At 45.9% G+C, this 16,777-nt stretch overlaps 1 protein-coding gene across 2 annotated transcripts in view; it reads left to right on the top strand.

Annotated features, from left to right (window-relative positions):
• The window catches only part of LOC137347064 (nuclear GTPase SLIP-GC-like), a 351,039-nt gene that overhangs the window by 183,455 nt on the left and 150,807 nt on the right, over window positions 1-16,777 (top strand). For both annotated transcript variants that reach the window (XM_068011077.1, XM_068011078.1), the window contains exons 14-16: window positions 281-454; window positions 2,671-2,831; window positions 4,008-4,158. In XM_068011077.1, the coding sequence (XP_067867178.1) occupies window positions 281-454; window positions 2,671-2,831; window positions 4,008-4,158 (486 nt within the window). The remainder of the gene's footprint in view (window positions 1-280; window positions 455-2,670; window positions 2,832-4,007; window positions 4,159-16,777) is intronic.

The following is a 16,777-nucleotide window of genomic DNA, read 5'->3' as shown; positions in this document are numbered from 1 at the left end:
CTGAACACTAGATTCCGCCACGAGCTTTCCGGACATGACCTGCCCCGACCGACCCTTCCCGACGCTTGACCCTACCCTGAACCAATCAGACATGTCCTGCCCTGACCCTTCTCAATGCTCGACCCTGCCCTGAACGTTTTGAACACTGTCCTGTGCAAACCTCTCTCAAACTGGCATGTCTTGAATTTTGGGAGTACCTTTTAAGTCAATCTTGTGAATTGTTTTTGAGCAAAATTTACAAAACCTGATTGGTTTCTTAAAATACTGCAAATCTTTACAGAATGTCATCCTTAGAAGCAAATTTGACACTATTTCGAAGGATTTGAAAAAGGCTTTGGGAGACTTTACTGAACATCTGGAGTCTTGTGCCAAAAATCTGCAGGGTAATCTCAACCAAGGAACTCGGGATGCAGAGAAAAAGTGCCTGAAAGTCATTAAAAAGCATGCAGAGCTGGTAGGTACAGTGTTAGAGGTGAAATGGAGGATGGCAGCAGTATTTGCAACTCGCAGTGATGATTTAAAGACTCTTTTCATCAGTGTGATGCCAGCACTAATTCCCAAACCAGGAATAAATTGCTGTTGAGGTCACACGGCTAACTGAGGAGATAATGTGCAAGAAACCGCAGGAGTTTAGTTAATATCTCGAGCCACGATGGAAAACATCTAACAAGTTAAACATTTGAGTATTGCTGAAAATAGAGACATGATGTCGAAGCTTTTTAGAGTCATAGATAGAGACAGCACTGAAACAGGCCCTTTGGCCCACCAAGTCTCTGCTGACCAACAACCACCCATTTATACTAATCCTACATTCCCTACCACATCCCCTCTATTCTCCTACCTACACTAGGGGCAATTTACAATGGCCAATTTACCTATCAACCTGCAAGTCTTTGGCTGTGGGAGGAAACCGGAGCACCCAGCAGAAACCCACACGGTCACAGGGAGAACTTGCAAACTCCACATAGGTAGTACCCAGAACCGAACCCGGGTTGCTGGAGCTGTGAGGTTGCAGTGCTAACCACTGTGCCACTCAACTCTTCGGGATAATCCGCAAGAATACCAATGTAAGGGAAAACAACAAATTTATACTGTATGAGAAGAGAGTGCTAATTGGTTGGCAGGTGAACTCTGATTGTAGAGGCGTTGCCATGGAAAATGCACCAATTAACGGTGACTGACAGTTAACTGCCAAGTTTTGTTTGAAATTTAAACCAGGCAGCTTGACTCTGATTGGCCAAGGCATTGCCCTGAGGAATGAACCAGCAAATGGCTGTCACTTATTTTGTTTAGCTGAAACAGGCGCAATGTTTGTACATATTCTTTCTGTCTGCAAAGAACAGGGCCTTGTGTATTAATATATATAGCTTCCAGTACGTGCAAATGCATCACACTGCGAGCCTCACTGACAATTTTAAATTGGTTGTCAGCGTAATTCTTAGCAAATGATTATTTAGCAAATGTTGTCCAATCGCGGAATCACATCTAATGTTGGACACTGTGTTTTGAGTTAAACATTAATGAAGGTAGTAATCAGACCTATGCAATAGATTAGATTAGATTAGATTAGAGATACAGCACTGAAACAGGCCCTTCGGCCCACCGAGTCTGTGCCGAATATCAACCACCCATTTATACTTTTCTTTTCTTTCTTTTGGGCCTCCTTATCTCGATAGACAATGGATACGCGCCTGGAGGTGGTCAGTGGTTTGTGAAGCAGCGCCTGGAGTGGCTATAAAGGCCAATTCTGGAGTGACAGGCTCTTCCACAGGTGCTGCAGAGAAATTTGTTTGTTGGGGCTGTTGCACAGTTGGCTCTCCCCTTGCGCCTTTATACCCATTTATACTAATCGTACACTAATCCCATATTCCTACCAAACATCCCCACCTGTCCCTATATTTCCCTACCACCTACCTATACTAGTGACAATTTATAATGGCCAATTTACCTATCAACCTGCAAGTCTTTTGGCTTGTGGGAGGAAACCGGAGCACCCGGAGAAAACCCACGCAGACACAGGGTGAACTTGCAAACTCCACACAGGCAGTACCCGGAATTGAACCCGGGTCCCTGGAGCTGTGAGGCTGCGGTGCTAACCACTGTGCCACTGTGCCGCCCTAATTTGACACATTTACTATTAGAGAATTGGCAATATGTAGCAGTTAGTATAACATTGCCAGCAGTAGAATGCTGGAGCCTTCTGTCCACTGTGTTAGGATGGTCAGCACTTGTATGACCCTTTTGCTGCCTCAACACCAATTCAGCCCAGCATGTTGTCAGGAGGAGAATGCTAGTTCTCGCTATACTGGCAATAATAGAACATAAGAAATAGGAGTAGGAGTAGGCCATTCAGCCCCTCAAGACTGCTCTGCCATTAAATCAGATCATGGCTGATTTTTTACCTCAGCTGCACCTTCCTACATTATCCCCACACCTTAATTCTCGTAGTATCTAAAAATCTATCAACCGTCTACACATCCTGTCGGGACTTGATAAGATCTGATCTCTTATTGCACAATTTTTTCTTTCAGTTGGAACGGATCTAGGCCTTGGAGCCACTCTTGACAGAAATTAGTAATCATTAAACAAAGTGATTGTAGAACATAAAATAATCATTAGTTTAAATAGTAAACACAAATAATGTGCATTATGGTGTCCTTGTTTTTGTAGCCAGGTACTAAATCTTTTCAAGGTTACCACAGGACACTGAAGGCAATATGTAGAAACCATGGGGCTTACAACTCAGCCAGATTTGGGCCAATTAACGTTAACAGCGATCTGTCAAAGTGCCTCTACCAGGAAATTGATACTTTTTGTGAAACTACATTACAGTAAGTATACTTGTAATGCACACAACAGTTATAAACTAATGAATGAGTTGGGGAGTGATTAACTAGGGATCATTAAACATCAGACAAAGTCGAGTTTTACATCTCCTCAGTTTAGTAAATGCAGTCGGAATCCCAGTTAGTTCATGATACTTCACATGCAGTTAATTGTCTCTAATTCAGAGAGTTTTTGTGTTTTGCTGCTGGTGATCATCTGCTTTTGAGCAGAAAGAGCTGGGCCATGTGTGTGGGTTTAATGTTGAGTTCACCAAAGTCCTGAGTCTGTCATCTAGTTATTGAAATTTTTCTTCCTTCTGCAGCTTTTGACACGGCTGGCCACACCAAACTTTTCAAACACCTCTCCTCCATTGTCTAGGTTGGTGGGACTGCCCTCTTCTAGTTCCATGCTTATCTGCCCAGCCATAGCCAGAGAATCACCTGCAGTGGCTTCTCTTCCCACTCTCACACTGCTACCTCTGGTATCCCTCAAGGATTTATCCTTGGCCCCTTCCTATTTCTCATTCATATGCTGCCCTTGGGTGACATAATCCGAAAACACATCAGCTTCTACATGTATGCTGACGACACCCAGTTGTACCTCACCACCAACTCTCTCAAGCCTACTGCTATGTCCGATTTATCATGCTGCTTGTCCGCTACGCAGTCATGGACCTGCAGCAATTTCCTCCAATTAAACATTGGGAAGACAGAGCCATTGCCTTTGGTCCCTGCTGCAAACTCTATTTCCTAACCATAGACTCCACCCCTCGCCCTGGTCACTGTCTGAGGCTGAACCAGACTGTTCACAACTTTGACATCCAATTTGAAACTGAGATGAGCTTCTAACCAAATATCTGTGCCATCACCAAGACCGGCTACTTCCACCTCCATAACATTACCTGTCTGTGTCCCACCTCAACCCATCTGCTGCTAAAACCCTCACCCATACCTTTGACTCTTCCAATGAGCCAAATGGCCTACTCCTGCTTCAATTTCTTCTGTTCTTATGTTCTCTCTATCTCTGTTCCCACTTCTCAAATAGGACTAGTCTAAAAGGTCCAGATGTTTCTGACCTGTCGGTTTGAAGATGCAAGGAATGAGGAAATTGCAAATGATAAATTTAGCGTAGAGTTAAGGATCAGACTTTCTAATGATTTAGTTTCCTGCTTGGTTCAATAGGTTTAATAAAGGTAGAAGGGCTTCGATGAAAGGACAATTGAATCGTATTAAATTATCACTAACCAACGTGATAGATGAGCCTCTCCCCACCAAATCTACTGGAGAAAATGCATGGGTTTGGAAATGCCGGCAGGATTTCATGAAAACTGAGGTCAGTGGAAATTATTGTTCATGTGATGATGAAACTGTTATTATACAACCTGCAGCAACGTTGAAGCCCATGAAATTAAAGCGACAATGGCAGCATGGAGGCAACATTGGCTGAGTGGCAAGAAACAGAATGTAGTGGTGAATGGTTGTTTATCAGACTGGAAAAGGTGAAGGTGCAGATTGCAAGCAGAGTGTGAAGAGTTTGTTGAGTGGTGAGTTTGGTGAAGAGGGGAGAAGGTGCTCCTTTTTTCTACTTTTTTGTGCCCTCCAGTATTTGGTTCTTGCAGTGGAAGGAGCTGGTTAGTGCGGAACTGGTAAGCTATTCTATTTATAATAGTCTGTAAAGATAAGGTATGGCAGGGCAAGTCAGCCGAGTGGAATGTACAGCCTATGGCATGTGGGAAGTCATGGACGCACCATGTGTCCTTGACAAACACATCTGCAGAAGCTTGAACTCCGTGTTTCAGAACTCGAGCGGTGGCTGGAGTCGCTGTGGTGCATCCGCAAGGCAGAGAACTATATCACATTTAGGGAGGTGGTCACATCACAGGTTAGGAAAATGCAGGCAGATAGGGAAAGGGTGACCATCAGACAGTCTAAGAGAACCAGGCAGGCAGTGCAGGAGTCCCCTGAGACAATCTCGCTTTTTAATTTGTTTTCCATTTTGGACACTGGTGAGGGTGATGGTTCCTCAGAGGAATGCAATCAGAGCCACGTTTGTGGCACCGCAGGTGGCTCAGCTACACAGGAGGGGAAGAAGATGAGTGGAAGAGCAGTAGTGACAGGGGATTCATTAGTTAGGGGAACAGACAGGTGTTTCTGTGGCCGTAGATGTGACTGCAAGTTGGTGTGTTGCCTCCCTGGTCCCAGGGTCAGGGATGTCATGGAATGGCTATAGGACATTCTTCTGGTGGAGGGTGAACAGCCAGAGATCATGGTCTATGTTGATACCAATGACATAGGTAGGAATGGGATGAGGTCCTGAAAGCATATTTTAGGGAGCTAGGAAAGAGATTAAAAAGCAAGACCTCAAGAGCAGTAATCTCAGGATTATTCATAGTGCCACGTTCGAGTTAACAGAAGAATAGAATTGAGCGTTTGAATACATGGCTGGAGAACTGGTGTAGGAGGGAAGGCATCAGATTTCTGAGACATTGGGACAAGTTCTGGGGCGGGTGGGACCTGTACAAGATAGACGGGTTTCATCTTAACAGCACTGGGATGAATATCCTCACAGGGAGATTTGCTAGTGCTGTTGGGGAGGGTTTAAACTAGATTGTCAGGGGGATGGAAACCTGAGAGGGAGCTCAGATTGGAGAGAAGCAAAACTGGTAACTTGTCTGGGGTGTGGGAACCAGGAGCAAATATAAGAGAGGAATACCAAGGTGCACAGAATACTGGTGGAGATAGCACTAGAGTAGGGCAGGAATAGTAAGTTATTAGGTGGGGTCAGAGTAAGGAAGAAAGTAATCAAGTGTAAATCAGGGTTAATGTGCATGTATGTGAATGCACGGAGTGTGGTTAATAAAACTGGTGAGGTACAGGCGCAGATTGCCATGTGGAAATATGATGTTGTGGCTATAACAGAGACCTGGCTCAAAGAAGGACAGGACTGGCTGTTAAATATTCCTGAATACAGATGTATAGGAAAGGGAAAAAAGGGGGAGGGGTGGCAGTATTGATTAAGGAGAGCATTGCAGTGCTGGAGACAAAGGATGTTCCAGAGGGGTCGATGGCAGAATCAATTTGGCTAGAGCTAAGGAACAGAAAAGGTGCGGTTACATTGCTCGGTGTTGTCTATAGACCACCAGCTAGTGGGAGGAACAAATTTGCAAGGAAATTACGGAGAGGTGCAAAACTTATAGGTTAGTTATAATGGGGGACTTTAATTATCCAAACATAGACTGGGATAGTAGTAGTGTAAAGGGCAGTGAGGGGCAAGAATTGCTAGAGTGTATTCATGAAAATTTTCTACAGCTATGTTGCCAGTTCAGTGAGAAAGGAGGCACTGCTAGACCTGGTTCTTGGGAATGAGGTGAGCCAAGTGGATCAAGTGTCCGCAGGAGAGCAGTTAGTGGACAGTGATCATTATATCATAAGTTTTAGGCTGACTATGGAAAAGGCCAAAGAACAATCCAGAGTAAGAATAACTAACTGGGGAAAGCGAACTTCAATGGGCTAAGAATGGAGCTGGGCGAATAAATTGAGTCAAAAGTTGACAGGAAAACCAGGAGCTGAACATGGGCTACCTTCAAAGAAGAGATAGTTCAGGTACAGTCAAAGTACGTTTCCTCGAAGGGGAATAGTACAGCAAACAAATCCAGAGCTCCCTGGATGACAAAAGAAGTAGAGATGTTGTCTGGTCTGGAGGGCATTAGCTATGGGGAGAGGTTGGAAAAACTCGGATTGTTTTCACTGGAAAGACGGAGGTGGAGGGGCGACATGATAGAGGTTGACAAAGTTATGAGTGGCATGGACAGAATGGATAGTCAGAAGCTTTTTCCCAGGGTGGAAGAGTCAGTTACTAGGGGACATAGGTTTAAGGTGCGAGGGGCAAAATTTAGAGGGGATGTGCGAGGCAAGTTCTTTACACAGAGGGTGGTGAGTGCCTGGAACTTGCTGCTGGGGGAGGTGGTGGAAGCAGGTACGATAGCGACGTTGAAGAGACATCTTGACAAATACATGAATAGGAAGGGAATAGAGGGATATGGGCCCCGGAAGTGCAGGAGGTGTTAGTTTAAGCAGGCATCAAGATCGGCGCAGGCTTGGAGGGCCGAATGGCCTGTTCCTGTGCTGTACTGTTCTTTGTTCTTTTGTTCTTTGAGATTAAGATAAATAAAAAAAAAGTGTGCTTATGAAAGTTAGGACTGTTTTCCTTGAAGAGAAAGCTGAGAGGTGATTTAATAGAGGTATTCTAAATCATGAGGGGTCTGGACAGAGTGGTTAGAGAGAAACTGTTCCCATTTGTGATAGGATCAAGAACAAGAGGGCAGAGGGGAGGCGGTGGCGTAGTGGTATTGTCACTGGACTAGTAACCCAAAGACCCAGGGTATTGCTCTGGGGACATGGGTTCAAATTCCACTACAGCAGAAGGTGGAATTTGAATTCAATTAATAAATCTGGAATTAAAAAGCTAGTCTAATGATGGCCATGAAGCCATTGTTAATTGTTGTGAAAACCTATCTGGTTCACTAATGTCCTTTAGGGAAGGAAATCTGCTGAACCTACCTGGTCTGGCCTACATGTGACTCCAGACCCACAGCAATGTGGTTGAATCTTACATGTCCTCTGAAATGGCCTAGCAAGCCACTCAGTTGTATCAAACCGCTATAAAGTCAATAAAAAGGATTGAAACCAGATGGACCACCCGGCATCGACCTAGGCACTGGAAACGACAACGGCAATCCAGGCCCATCAACCCTGCAAAGTCCTCCTTACTAACATCTGGGGGCTTGTGCCAAAGTTGGGAGAGCTGTCCCACAGACTAGTCAAGCAACAGCCTGACATAGTCATACTCACGGAATCATACCTTATAGACAATGTCCCAGATACCGTCTTCACATCGAGGATACCCTCCATCGTTTTGTGTGGCACTACCACCGTGCTAAATGGGATAGATTTCGAACAGATCTAGTAATGCTAAACTGGACATCCATGAGGCACTGTGGACCATCAGCAGCAGCAGAATTGTACTCAACCAGAATCTGCAACCTCATGGCCCGGCATATCCCCCACTCTACTCTTACCATCAAGCCAGGAGACCAACCCTGGTTCAATGAAGAGTGCAGGAGGGCATGCCAGGAGCAGCACCAGGCATACCTCAAAATGAGGTGTCAACCTGGTGAGGCTACAACATGACTGTCTGCGTGCCAAACTGCGTAAGCAGCATGCAATAGACAGAGCTAAGCGATCCCATAACCAACGGATCAGATCTAAGCTCTGCAGTCCTGCCACATCCAGCTGTGAATGGTGGTGGACAATTAAACAACTAACTGGAGGAGGTGGCTCCACAGATGTCCCCATCCTCAATGATGGGGGAGCCCAGCACATCAGTGCAAAAGATAAGACTGAAGCACTTGCAACAATCTTCAGTCAGAAGTGTCGGGTTGATGATCCATCTTGGCCTCCTCCTGAAGTCCCCAGCATCACAGATGCCAGACTTCAGCCAATTCGATTCACTCCACGTGATATCAAGAAACAGCTGAAGGCACCGGTTACGGCAAAGGCGATGGGCCCTGACAATATTCCAGCAATAGTACTGAAGACCTGTGCTCCAGAACTTGCCACACCCCTAGCCAAGCTGTTCCAGTACAGCTACAACACTGGCATCTACCCTGCAATGTGGAAAGTTGCCCAGGTATGTCCTGTACGCAAAAAGCAGGACAAGTCCAAGCTGGCCAATTACCGCCCCATCAGCCTACTCTCAATCATCAGTAAAGTGATGGAAGGTGTCATCAACAGTGCTATCAAGCGGCACTTGCTTAGCAATAACCTGCTCAGTGACGCTCAGTTTGGGTTCCGTCAGGGCCACTCAGCTCCTGACCTCATTACAGCCTTGGTTCAAACATGGTCAAAAGAGCTGAACTTGAGAGGTGAGGTGAGAGTGACTGCCCTTGACATCAAGGCAGCATTTGACCAAGTATGGCATCAAGGAGCCCTAACAAAACTGAGGTCAATGGGAATCAGGGGGGAAACCCTCAACTGGCTGGAGTCATACCTAACGCAAAGGAAGATGGTTGTCATTGTTGGAGGTCAATCATCTGAGCTCCAGGACATCACTGCAGGAGTTCCTCAGGGTAGTGTCCTAGGCCCAACCATCTTCAGCTGCTTCATCAATGACCTTCCTTCAGTAATAAGGTCAGAAGTGGGGATGTTCGCTGATGATTGCACAATGTTCAGCACTATTCGTGACTCCTCAGATACTGAAGCAGTCCGTGTAGAAATGCAACATGACCTGGACAATATCCAGGCTTGGGCTGATAAGTGGCAAATAACATTCGCACCACACAAGTGCCAGGCAATGACCATCTCCAACAAGAGAGAATCTAACCATCTCTCCTTGACATTCAATGGTATTGCCATCACTGAATCCCCCACTATCAACATCCTAGGGGTTACCATTGACCAGAAACCATTGAACTGGAGTAGCCATATAAAGACCGTGGCTATAAGAGCAGGTCAGAGGCTAGGAGTCTGGTGGTGAGTAACTCACGTCCTGACTCCCCAAAGCCTGTCCACCATCTATAAGGCACAAGTCAGGAGTGTGATGGAATACTCTCCACTTGCCTCGATGGGTGCTGCTCCAACAACATTCAAGAAGCTTGACACCATCCAGGACAAAGTAGCCCGCTTGGTTGTTTGTAGATTGGGTGCCATTCACTCCCTCCACCACCGACGCACAGTGGCAGCAGTATGTGCCATCTACAAGATGCACTGCAGCAATGTACCAAGCGTCCTTAGACAGCACCTTCCAAACCCGCGACCTCTACCAACTAGAAGGACAAGGGCAACAAATGCATGGGAACACCAGCACCTGCAAGTTCCCCTCCAGGTCACACACCATCCTGACATGGAACTATATTGCTGTTCCTTCACTATCACTGGATCAAAATCCTGGAACTCCCTTCCTAACAGCACTGTGGGTGTACTTACTCAACATGGACTGCAGCGGTTCAAGAAGGCAGCTCACCACCACCTTCTCAAGGGCAATAAGGATGGGCAGTAAATGCTGGCCTGCCTAGCGATGCCCACATCCCATGAATGAATTAAAAAAAACAGACTAAAAGTATTTGGAAAGAGAAGCAAAAGTGACATGAGGAAAAACTTTTCATGCAGAGAATGGTTAAGGTCTGGAATGCAGTACCTGAGACTGTGGTGGACGCAGGTCCAGTTGAAGCATTCAAAAGGGAATTGGACAGTTATATGAAAAGGAAGAATGTGCAGGGTTATGGGGAGAAGGCGGGAGAATGGAACTGAGTGAACTGATCTTTCGGAGAGACACGATGGGCCAAATGGCCGCCTTCTGCACTGTAACAATTCTGTGATTCTGCGATACAGTGGGGTTCCCCAGGAGCTTTTTGAGGAAGTAACAAGAGGGATTGATGAGGGTAGTGCAGTGGATGTGGTCTACATGGATTTTAGTAAGGCATTTGACAAGCTCCTGCATGGCAGACTGGTCAGTAAAATGAAAGCCCATGGGATACAGGGGAAAGTAGCAGGTTGGATCCAAAATAGGCTCACGGACAAAGGGTAGTCAGCAAAGGATGTTTTTGCAAATGGAAAGCTGTTTACACTGGCGATCCACAGGGCTCAGTGTTGGGTCCTGTGCTGTTTGTGGTATAGGACAAAGAACAGTACAGCACAGGAACAGGCCATTCGGCCCTCCAAGCCTGCACCGATCATGATGCCTGTCTAAACTAAAACCTTCTGCACTTCCGGGGACCGTATGCCTCTATTCCCATCCGACATGTATTTGTCAAGATGTCTCTTAAACGTAGCTATCGTACCTGCTTCCACCACCTCCCCCGGCAGCAGGTTCCAGGCACTCACCACCCTCTGTGTAAAGAATTTGCCTCGCACATCCCCTCTAAACTTTGCCCCTCGCACCTTAAACCTATGCCCCCTAATAACTGACTCTTCCACCCTGGGAAAAAGCTTCTGACTATCCACTCTGTCCATGCCGCTCATAACTTTGTAAACCTCTATCATGTCGCCCCTCCACCTCCGTCGTTCCAGTGAAAACAATCCAAGTATAACCAACCTGTCCCCATAGCTAATGCCCTCCAGACCAGGCAACATCCTGGTAAACCTCTTCTGTACCCTCTCCAAAGCCTCCACGTCCATCTGGTAGTATGGCGACCAGAATTGCACGCAATATTCTAAGTGTGGCCTAACTAAAGTTCTGTACAGCTGCAGCATGACTTGCCACTTTTTATACTCTATGCCCCAACCGATGAAGGCAAGCATGCCGTATGCCTTCTTGACTACCTTATCCACCTGCGTTGCCACTTTCAGTGACCTGTGAACCTGTACGCCCAGATCTCTCTGCCTGTCAATACTCCTAAGGGTTCTGCCATTTACTGTATACTTCCCACCTGTATTAGACCTTCCAAAATGCATTACCTCATATTTGTCCGGATTAAACTCCATCTGCCATTTCTCCGCCCAAGTTCCAACCAACCTATATCCTGCTGTATCCTCTGACAATCCTCATCACTATCCGCAACTCCACCAGCCTTTCCCCAATTCAGTACCTTTATTTTCGGCCCGTCTTTGTCCTTTTCCATAACTACCTTAAATCTTAGAGTTATGGTCACTATCCCCGAAATGCTCCCCCACTGACACTTCTGCCACTTGTCCAGCTTTTTTCCCTAGGATTAGGTCCAGTACTGCCCCTTCTCATGTAGGACTTTCAAAGTACTGGCTCAAAAAGCTCTGCTGTCTGCTTTTTAAGAATTCTGCCCCCTTTAAGCCTTTTGCACTAAGACTAACCCAGTTGATATTGGGGAAGTTGAAATCCCCTACTATTATTACCCTATTATTTTTACGCCTCTCTGAGAATTGCCTACATATCTGCTCCTCTATCTCTCCCTGACTATTTGGAGGCCTGTAGTACACGCCCTGCCAAGTGTTTGCCCCCTTTTTGTTTTTAAGTTCTACCATATGGCATCATTTGAGAAACCTTCTAAGATATCATCCCTCCTTACTGCAGTAATTGACTCCTTGATCAACAGTGCAATACCAACTCTTTTTTTTTTAATTTAGAGATACAGCACTGAAACAGGCCCTTCGGCCCACCAAGTCTGTGCCGACCTTCAACCACCCATTTATATACTAATCCTACACTAATTCCATATTCCTACCACATCCCCACCTGTCCCTATATTTCCCTATCACCTACCTATACTAGGGACAATTTATAATGGCCAATTTACCTATCAACCCGCAAGTCTTTGGCATGTGGGAGGAAACCGGAGCACCCGGAGGAAACCCACGCAGACACAGGGAGAACTTGCAAACTCCACACAGGCAGTACCCAGAATTGAACCCGGGTCGCTGGAGCTGTGAGGCTGCGGTGCTAACCACTGCGCCACTGTGCCTCCCCTTTTATCTTCTTTTATCTCCTCCCCTGTCATGCCTGAAGATTCTATACCCTGGAATATTGAGCTGCCAGTCCTGCTCCTCCCTCAACCATGTCTCTGTGATAGCAATAATACCATAATCCCATGTGCTAATCAATGCCCTCAATTCACCTGCCTTATTAGTAAACCCTCCTTGCATTAAAGTATATGCAATCCAGCCTTGCATTTTTCACTAGTGCCTTAACAGGTCTGTATTTGCTCTGCCTTCCAGATTGACTCAGTTTCTGTTCTGTATTTGACTGTGCATCACCCCCTACTGTACCTCCACTCTGTATTCCATCCCCCTGCCAAATTAGTTTAAAGCCGACCCCCAACAGCACTAACAAACCTCCCAGGAAGGATGTTGGTCCCATTCCAGTTCTGGTGCAACCCAGGTCCCACCTTTGCCAGAAACAGACCCAGTGATCCAGGAAACTAAAACCCTCCCTTCTGCACTATTTCCTCAGCCAGGCATTCATCTGCTCTATCCTCCTATTCCTATACTCACTAGCACATGGCACCGGGAGTAATCCAGAGATTACAACCTTTGAGGTCCTGCTTTTTAATCCGCTACCTCTTTCCCTAAATTCATGTTGCAGAACCTAATCCCTCTTTCTGCCTATGTCATTGGTACCAATGTGTACTTCAACCTCTGACTACTCCCCCCTCCCCCTTCAGAATGTCCTGCAGCCACTCCGTGATATCCTTGACCCTAGCACCGGGGAGGCAACATACCATCCTGGAGTCATGTTTGCGGCTACAGAAACGCCTATCTGTACCCCTTACGATAGAATACCCCTTTTACTATAGCTCTTCCACTCCTTTTCCTCCCCTGCTGTGCAGCAGAGCCATCCTTGGTGCCACAAACTTGGCAGTTGTTGCTTTCCCCTGAGAGGCCACCCCCTCAACAGTATCCAAATTATCTTTATTGACCAAAGTATAGAATACAAAAGCAGGGATGTAATGCTGGAACTGCAGAAAGCACTGGTTAGGCCACAGATGGTGTATTGTGTACAGTTCTAATCACAGAAAGGACGTAATTGCGCTGGAGAGAGGATATTTAGAAGAATGTTGCCAGGGCTCGAAAATTGCAGCTATGAGGAAAGATTGAATAAAGAACAAAGAACAGTACAGCACAGGAACAGGCCATTCGGCCCTCCAAGCCTGCGCCGATCATGATGTCGAAACTAAAACCTTCTGCACTTCCGGGGACCGTATCCCTCTATTCCCATCCTATTCATGTATTTGTCAAGATGCCTCTTAAACGTTGCTATCGTACCTGCTTCCACCACCTCCCCCGGCAGCAAGTTCCAGGCACTCACCACCCTCTGTGTATAAAAACTTGCCTCGCACATCCTCTCTAAACTTTTCCCCTCGCACCTTAAACCTATGTCCCCTGGTAACTGACTCTTCCACCCTGGGAAAAAGCTTCTGACTGTCCACTCTGTCCATGCCACTCAGAACTTTGTAAACCTCTATCAGGTCGCCCCTCCACCTCCGTCATTCCAGTGAAAACATTCCGAGTTTATCTAACCTTTCCTCATAGCTAATACCCTCCAGACCAAGCAACATCCTGTAAACCTCCTCTGCACCCTCTCCAAAGCCTCCACGTCCTTCCGGTAGTGTGTCGACCAGAATTGGACGCAATATTCCAAGTGTGTCCTAACTAAGGTTCTGTGCAGCTGCAGCATGACTTGCCAATTTTTATACTCTATGCGCCGACCGATGAAGGCAAGCATGCCGTATGCCTTCTTGACTACCTTATCCACCTGCGTTGCCACTTTCAGTGATCTGTGGACATGTATGCCCAGATCTCTCTGCCTATCAATACTCCTAAGGATTCTGCCATTTTCTGTATACTTCCCACCTGTATTAGACCTTCCAAAATGCATTACCTCACATTCGTCCGGAAACTCCATCTGCCATTTCTCCACCCAAGTCTCCAACCGATCTATATCCTGCTGTATCCTCTGACAATCCTCATCTCTATCCGTAACTCCACCAACCTTTGTGTCCTCCGCAAACTTACTAATCAGACCAGCGACATTTTCCTCCAAATCATTTATATATACTACAAACAGCAAAGGTCCCAGCACTGATCCCTGTGGTACACCACTAGTCACAGCCCTCCATTCAGAAAAGCACCCTTCCACTGCTACCCTCTGTCTTCTGTGACCGAGCCCGTTCTGTATCCATCTTGCCAGCTCACCTCTGATCCCGTGTGACTTCGCCTTTTGTACCAGTCTGCCATGAGGGACCTTGTCAAAGGCTTTACTGAAGTGCATGTAGACAACATCCACTGCCCTTCCTTCATCAATCATCTTTGGCAGTTCCTCAAAAAACTCGAATCGGCTAGTGTTGTTTTGCTTAGAACAGAGGAGGCTCAGGGGTGACTTAATTGAGGTGTATAAAATTATGAGGGGCCTAGATAGAGTAGACAGGAAGGACCTGTTTCTTCTAGCGGAGAGGTCAATTACTGGGGGCACGGATTTAAGCTGATTGATAGAAGGATTAGAGGGGACATGAGGAGAAACCTTTTCACCCAGAGGTTGGTGGGTGTCTGGAATTCACTGCCAGGAATAGTGGTGGAGGCAGAAACCCTCAATTCTTTTAAAAGGTACCTGGACATGCACCTGAAGTGCTGTAACCGGCAAGGCTATGGACCAGGTGCTGGAAGGTGGGATTCGATTGGGCAGCTCGTTTTTTTGGCCAGCATGGTTCTAGGAATCGGTATTCGGACTGCTGCTTTTCTTGATATACATGAATGACCTAGACTTGGGTATACAGGGCACAATTTCAAAATTTGCAGATGATACAAAACTTGGAAGTATCGTGAACTGTGAGAAGGATAGTGATAGACCTCAAGAGGGTATAGACAGGCTAGTGGGATGGGTCAAGTGATGCATTTTAGTAGGAAGAACAAGGAGAGGCAATGTAAAATAAAGGATACAATTTTAAGGGGAGTGCAGGAGCAGAGGGAACACAAATTATTGAAAGTGACAGGGCAGGTTGAGAAAATGGTTAAAAAGGCATCTGGGATTCTGGGTTTTATAAATAAAGGCATCGAGTACAAAAGCAAGGAAGTTATGATGAACCTTTATAAAACACTGGTTCGGCCTCAACTGAGTATTGTGTCCAATTCTGGAAGGATGTGAAGGCTTTAGAGAAGGTGCAGAAAAAAATTACAAGAATTGTTACAAGAAAAGATGAGAGACTTCAGTTATGTGGATGGATTGGAGAAGCTGGAATTGTTCTTAGAGAAGAGAAGGTTGAGAGGAGATCAGATTGAGGTGTTCAAAATCATGAGGGGTGTAGATAGAGCAGATAGAGAGAAACTGCTCCCATTGGTGGACGGGTTGTAAAGCAGAGAACACCGATTTAAGATGTCTGGCAAAAGAAGAAACGGCGAAATGAGGAAAAGCGTTTTTACATGGCGAGTGATTAGGATCTGGAATGCACTGTCTCAGAGTGTGGTGGAGGCAGATTTAATCATGACTTTCAAAAGGGAATTAGATAATGATCTGAAGGGAATAAAACTTGCAGGACTATGAGGAAATGGAAGGTGAGTGTGACGAGCAAAATTGCTCTTGCAGAGAGCCAGCATGAACCCGACAGGCCGAATGGCCTCCTTCTGTGCTGTAACCATTCTATGATTCTTTACAAAGCCAGTTGAACTCCTGTGAATTTGCTGGCGTGAATTAGATGCTGCATTGATTTATAAGGCAAGGACAATGCACAAAATATTATTCTGCTATTAAAATGAAGTGGCATTCCTTAAAAGCCACAAAGCCATTGTATGTTAAATAATTACGGGCTAAAGTCATTATTGTTTGGTCAGGGAATTTTGCAAATTAGAGCGTATATGTCAGTTTCTGGCCATGAGTCCAATATCCAGTGGTTCTGCATCTGCAGTGTGATAGCTATAAATATTTAAAATGTGTAACTATTCTGACACTGTGTAATGTTCTGTTCTCAATGTGTAACTCATATCATACAAGAGAGGAGATCATTCTCACTGGGCACCATGTGTGTACGCGACAGGTCCAGCCTATGTTAGATGTATTATGCCTGGGAAGACCAAACTATTCATGCTTTTTATTGCCAGACTATTTTGCTTGGGCGAGGCTAGAGAGTTTAGGATGCACACTAGCCCTGGGCTAAGCAGGTTGGAAAGAAGCACAGCTCAATAGCAGGCCATCAATATTGGGATAGGCATCAGCAGTTAACGTGCCTCTCTCATAGTTTCGACCCAGACCCAAGATCCCTCCAGTCATCATGGGTTCAGGAACAAGCTGTGATGGAAAATTTATATTCATATACCAGCACTGAGTCCCAGCAAGTCCAACGGCCTGAAAGGAGACTCATTATATTAATGCATGCACCTGCCCTTCATAGCTCGATAATATTAACGCTTGCACTGCCTCTACCCAGCTCATTCACATTAATGCTCCACCACCCCCTTCTCAGTTCATTATTATTAATACTTGCACAGATCCAATT

Source organism: Heterodontus francisci, chromosome 31, assembly GCF_036365525.1.
Source record: "Heterodontus francisci isolate sHetFra1 chromosome 31, sHetFra1.hap1, whole genome shotgun sequence".
Lineage (NCBI taxonomy): Eukaryota > Metazoa > Chordata > Chondrichthyes > Heterodontiformes > Heterodontidae > Heterodontus > Heterodontus francisci.
This window is presented reverse-complemented; position numbering and strand designations above follow the sequence as displayed.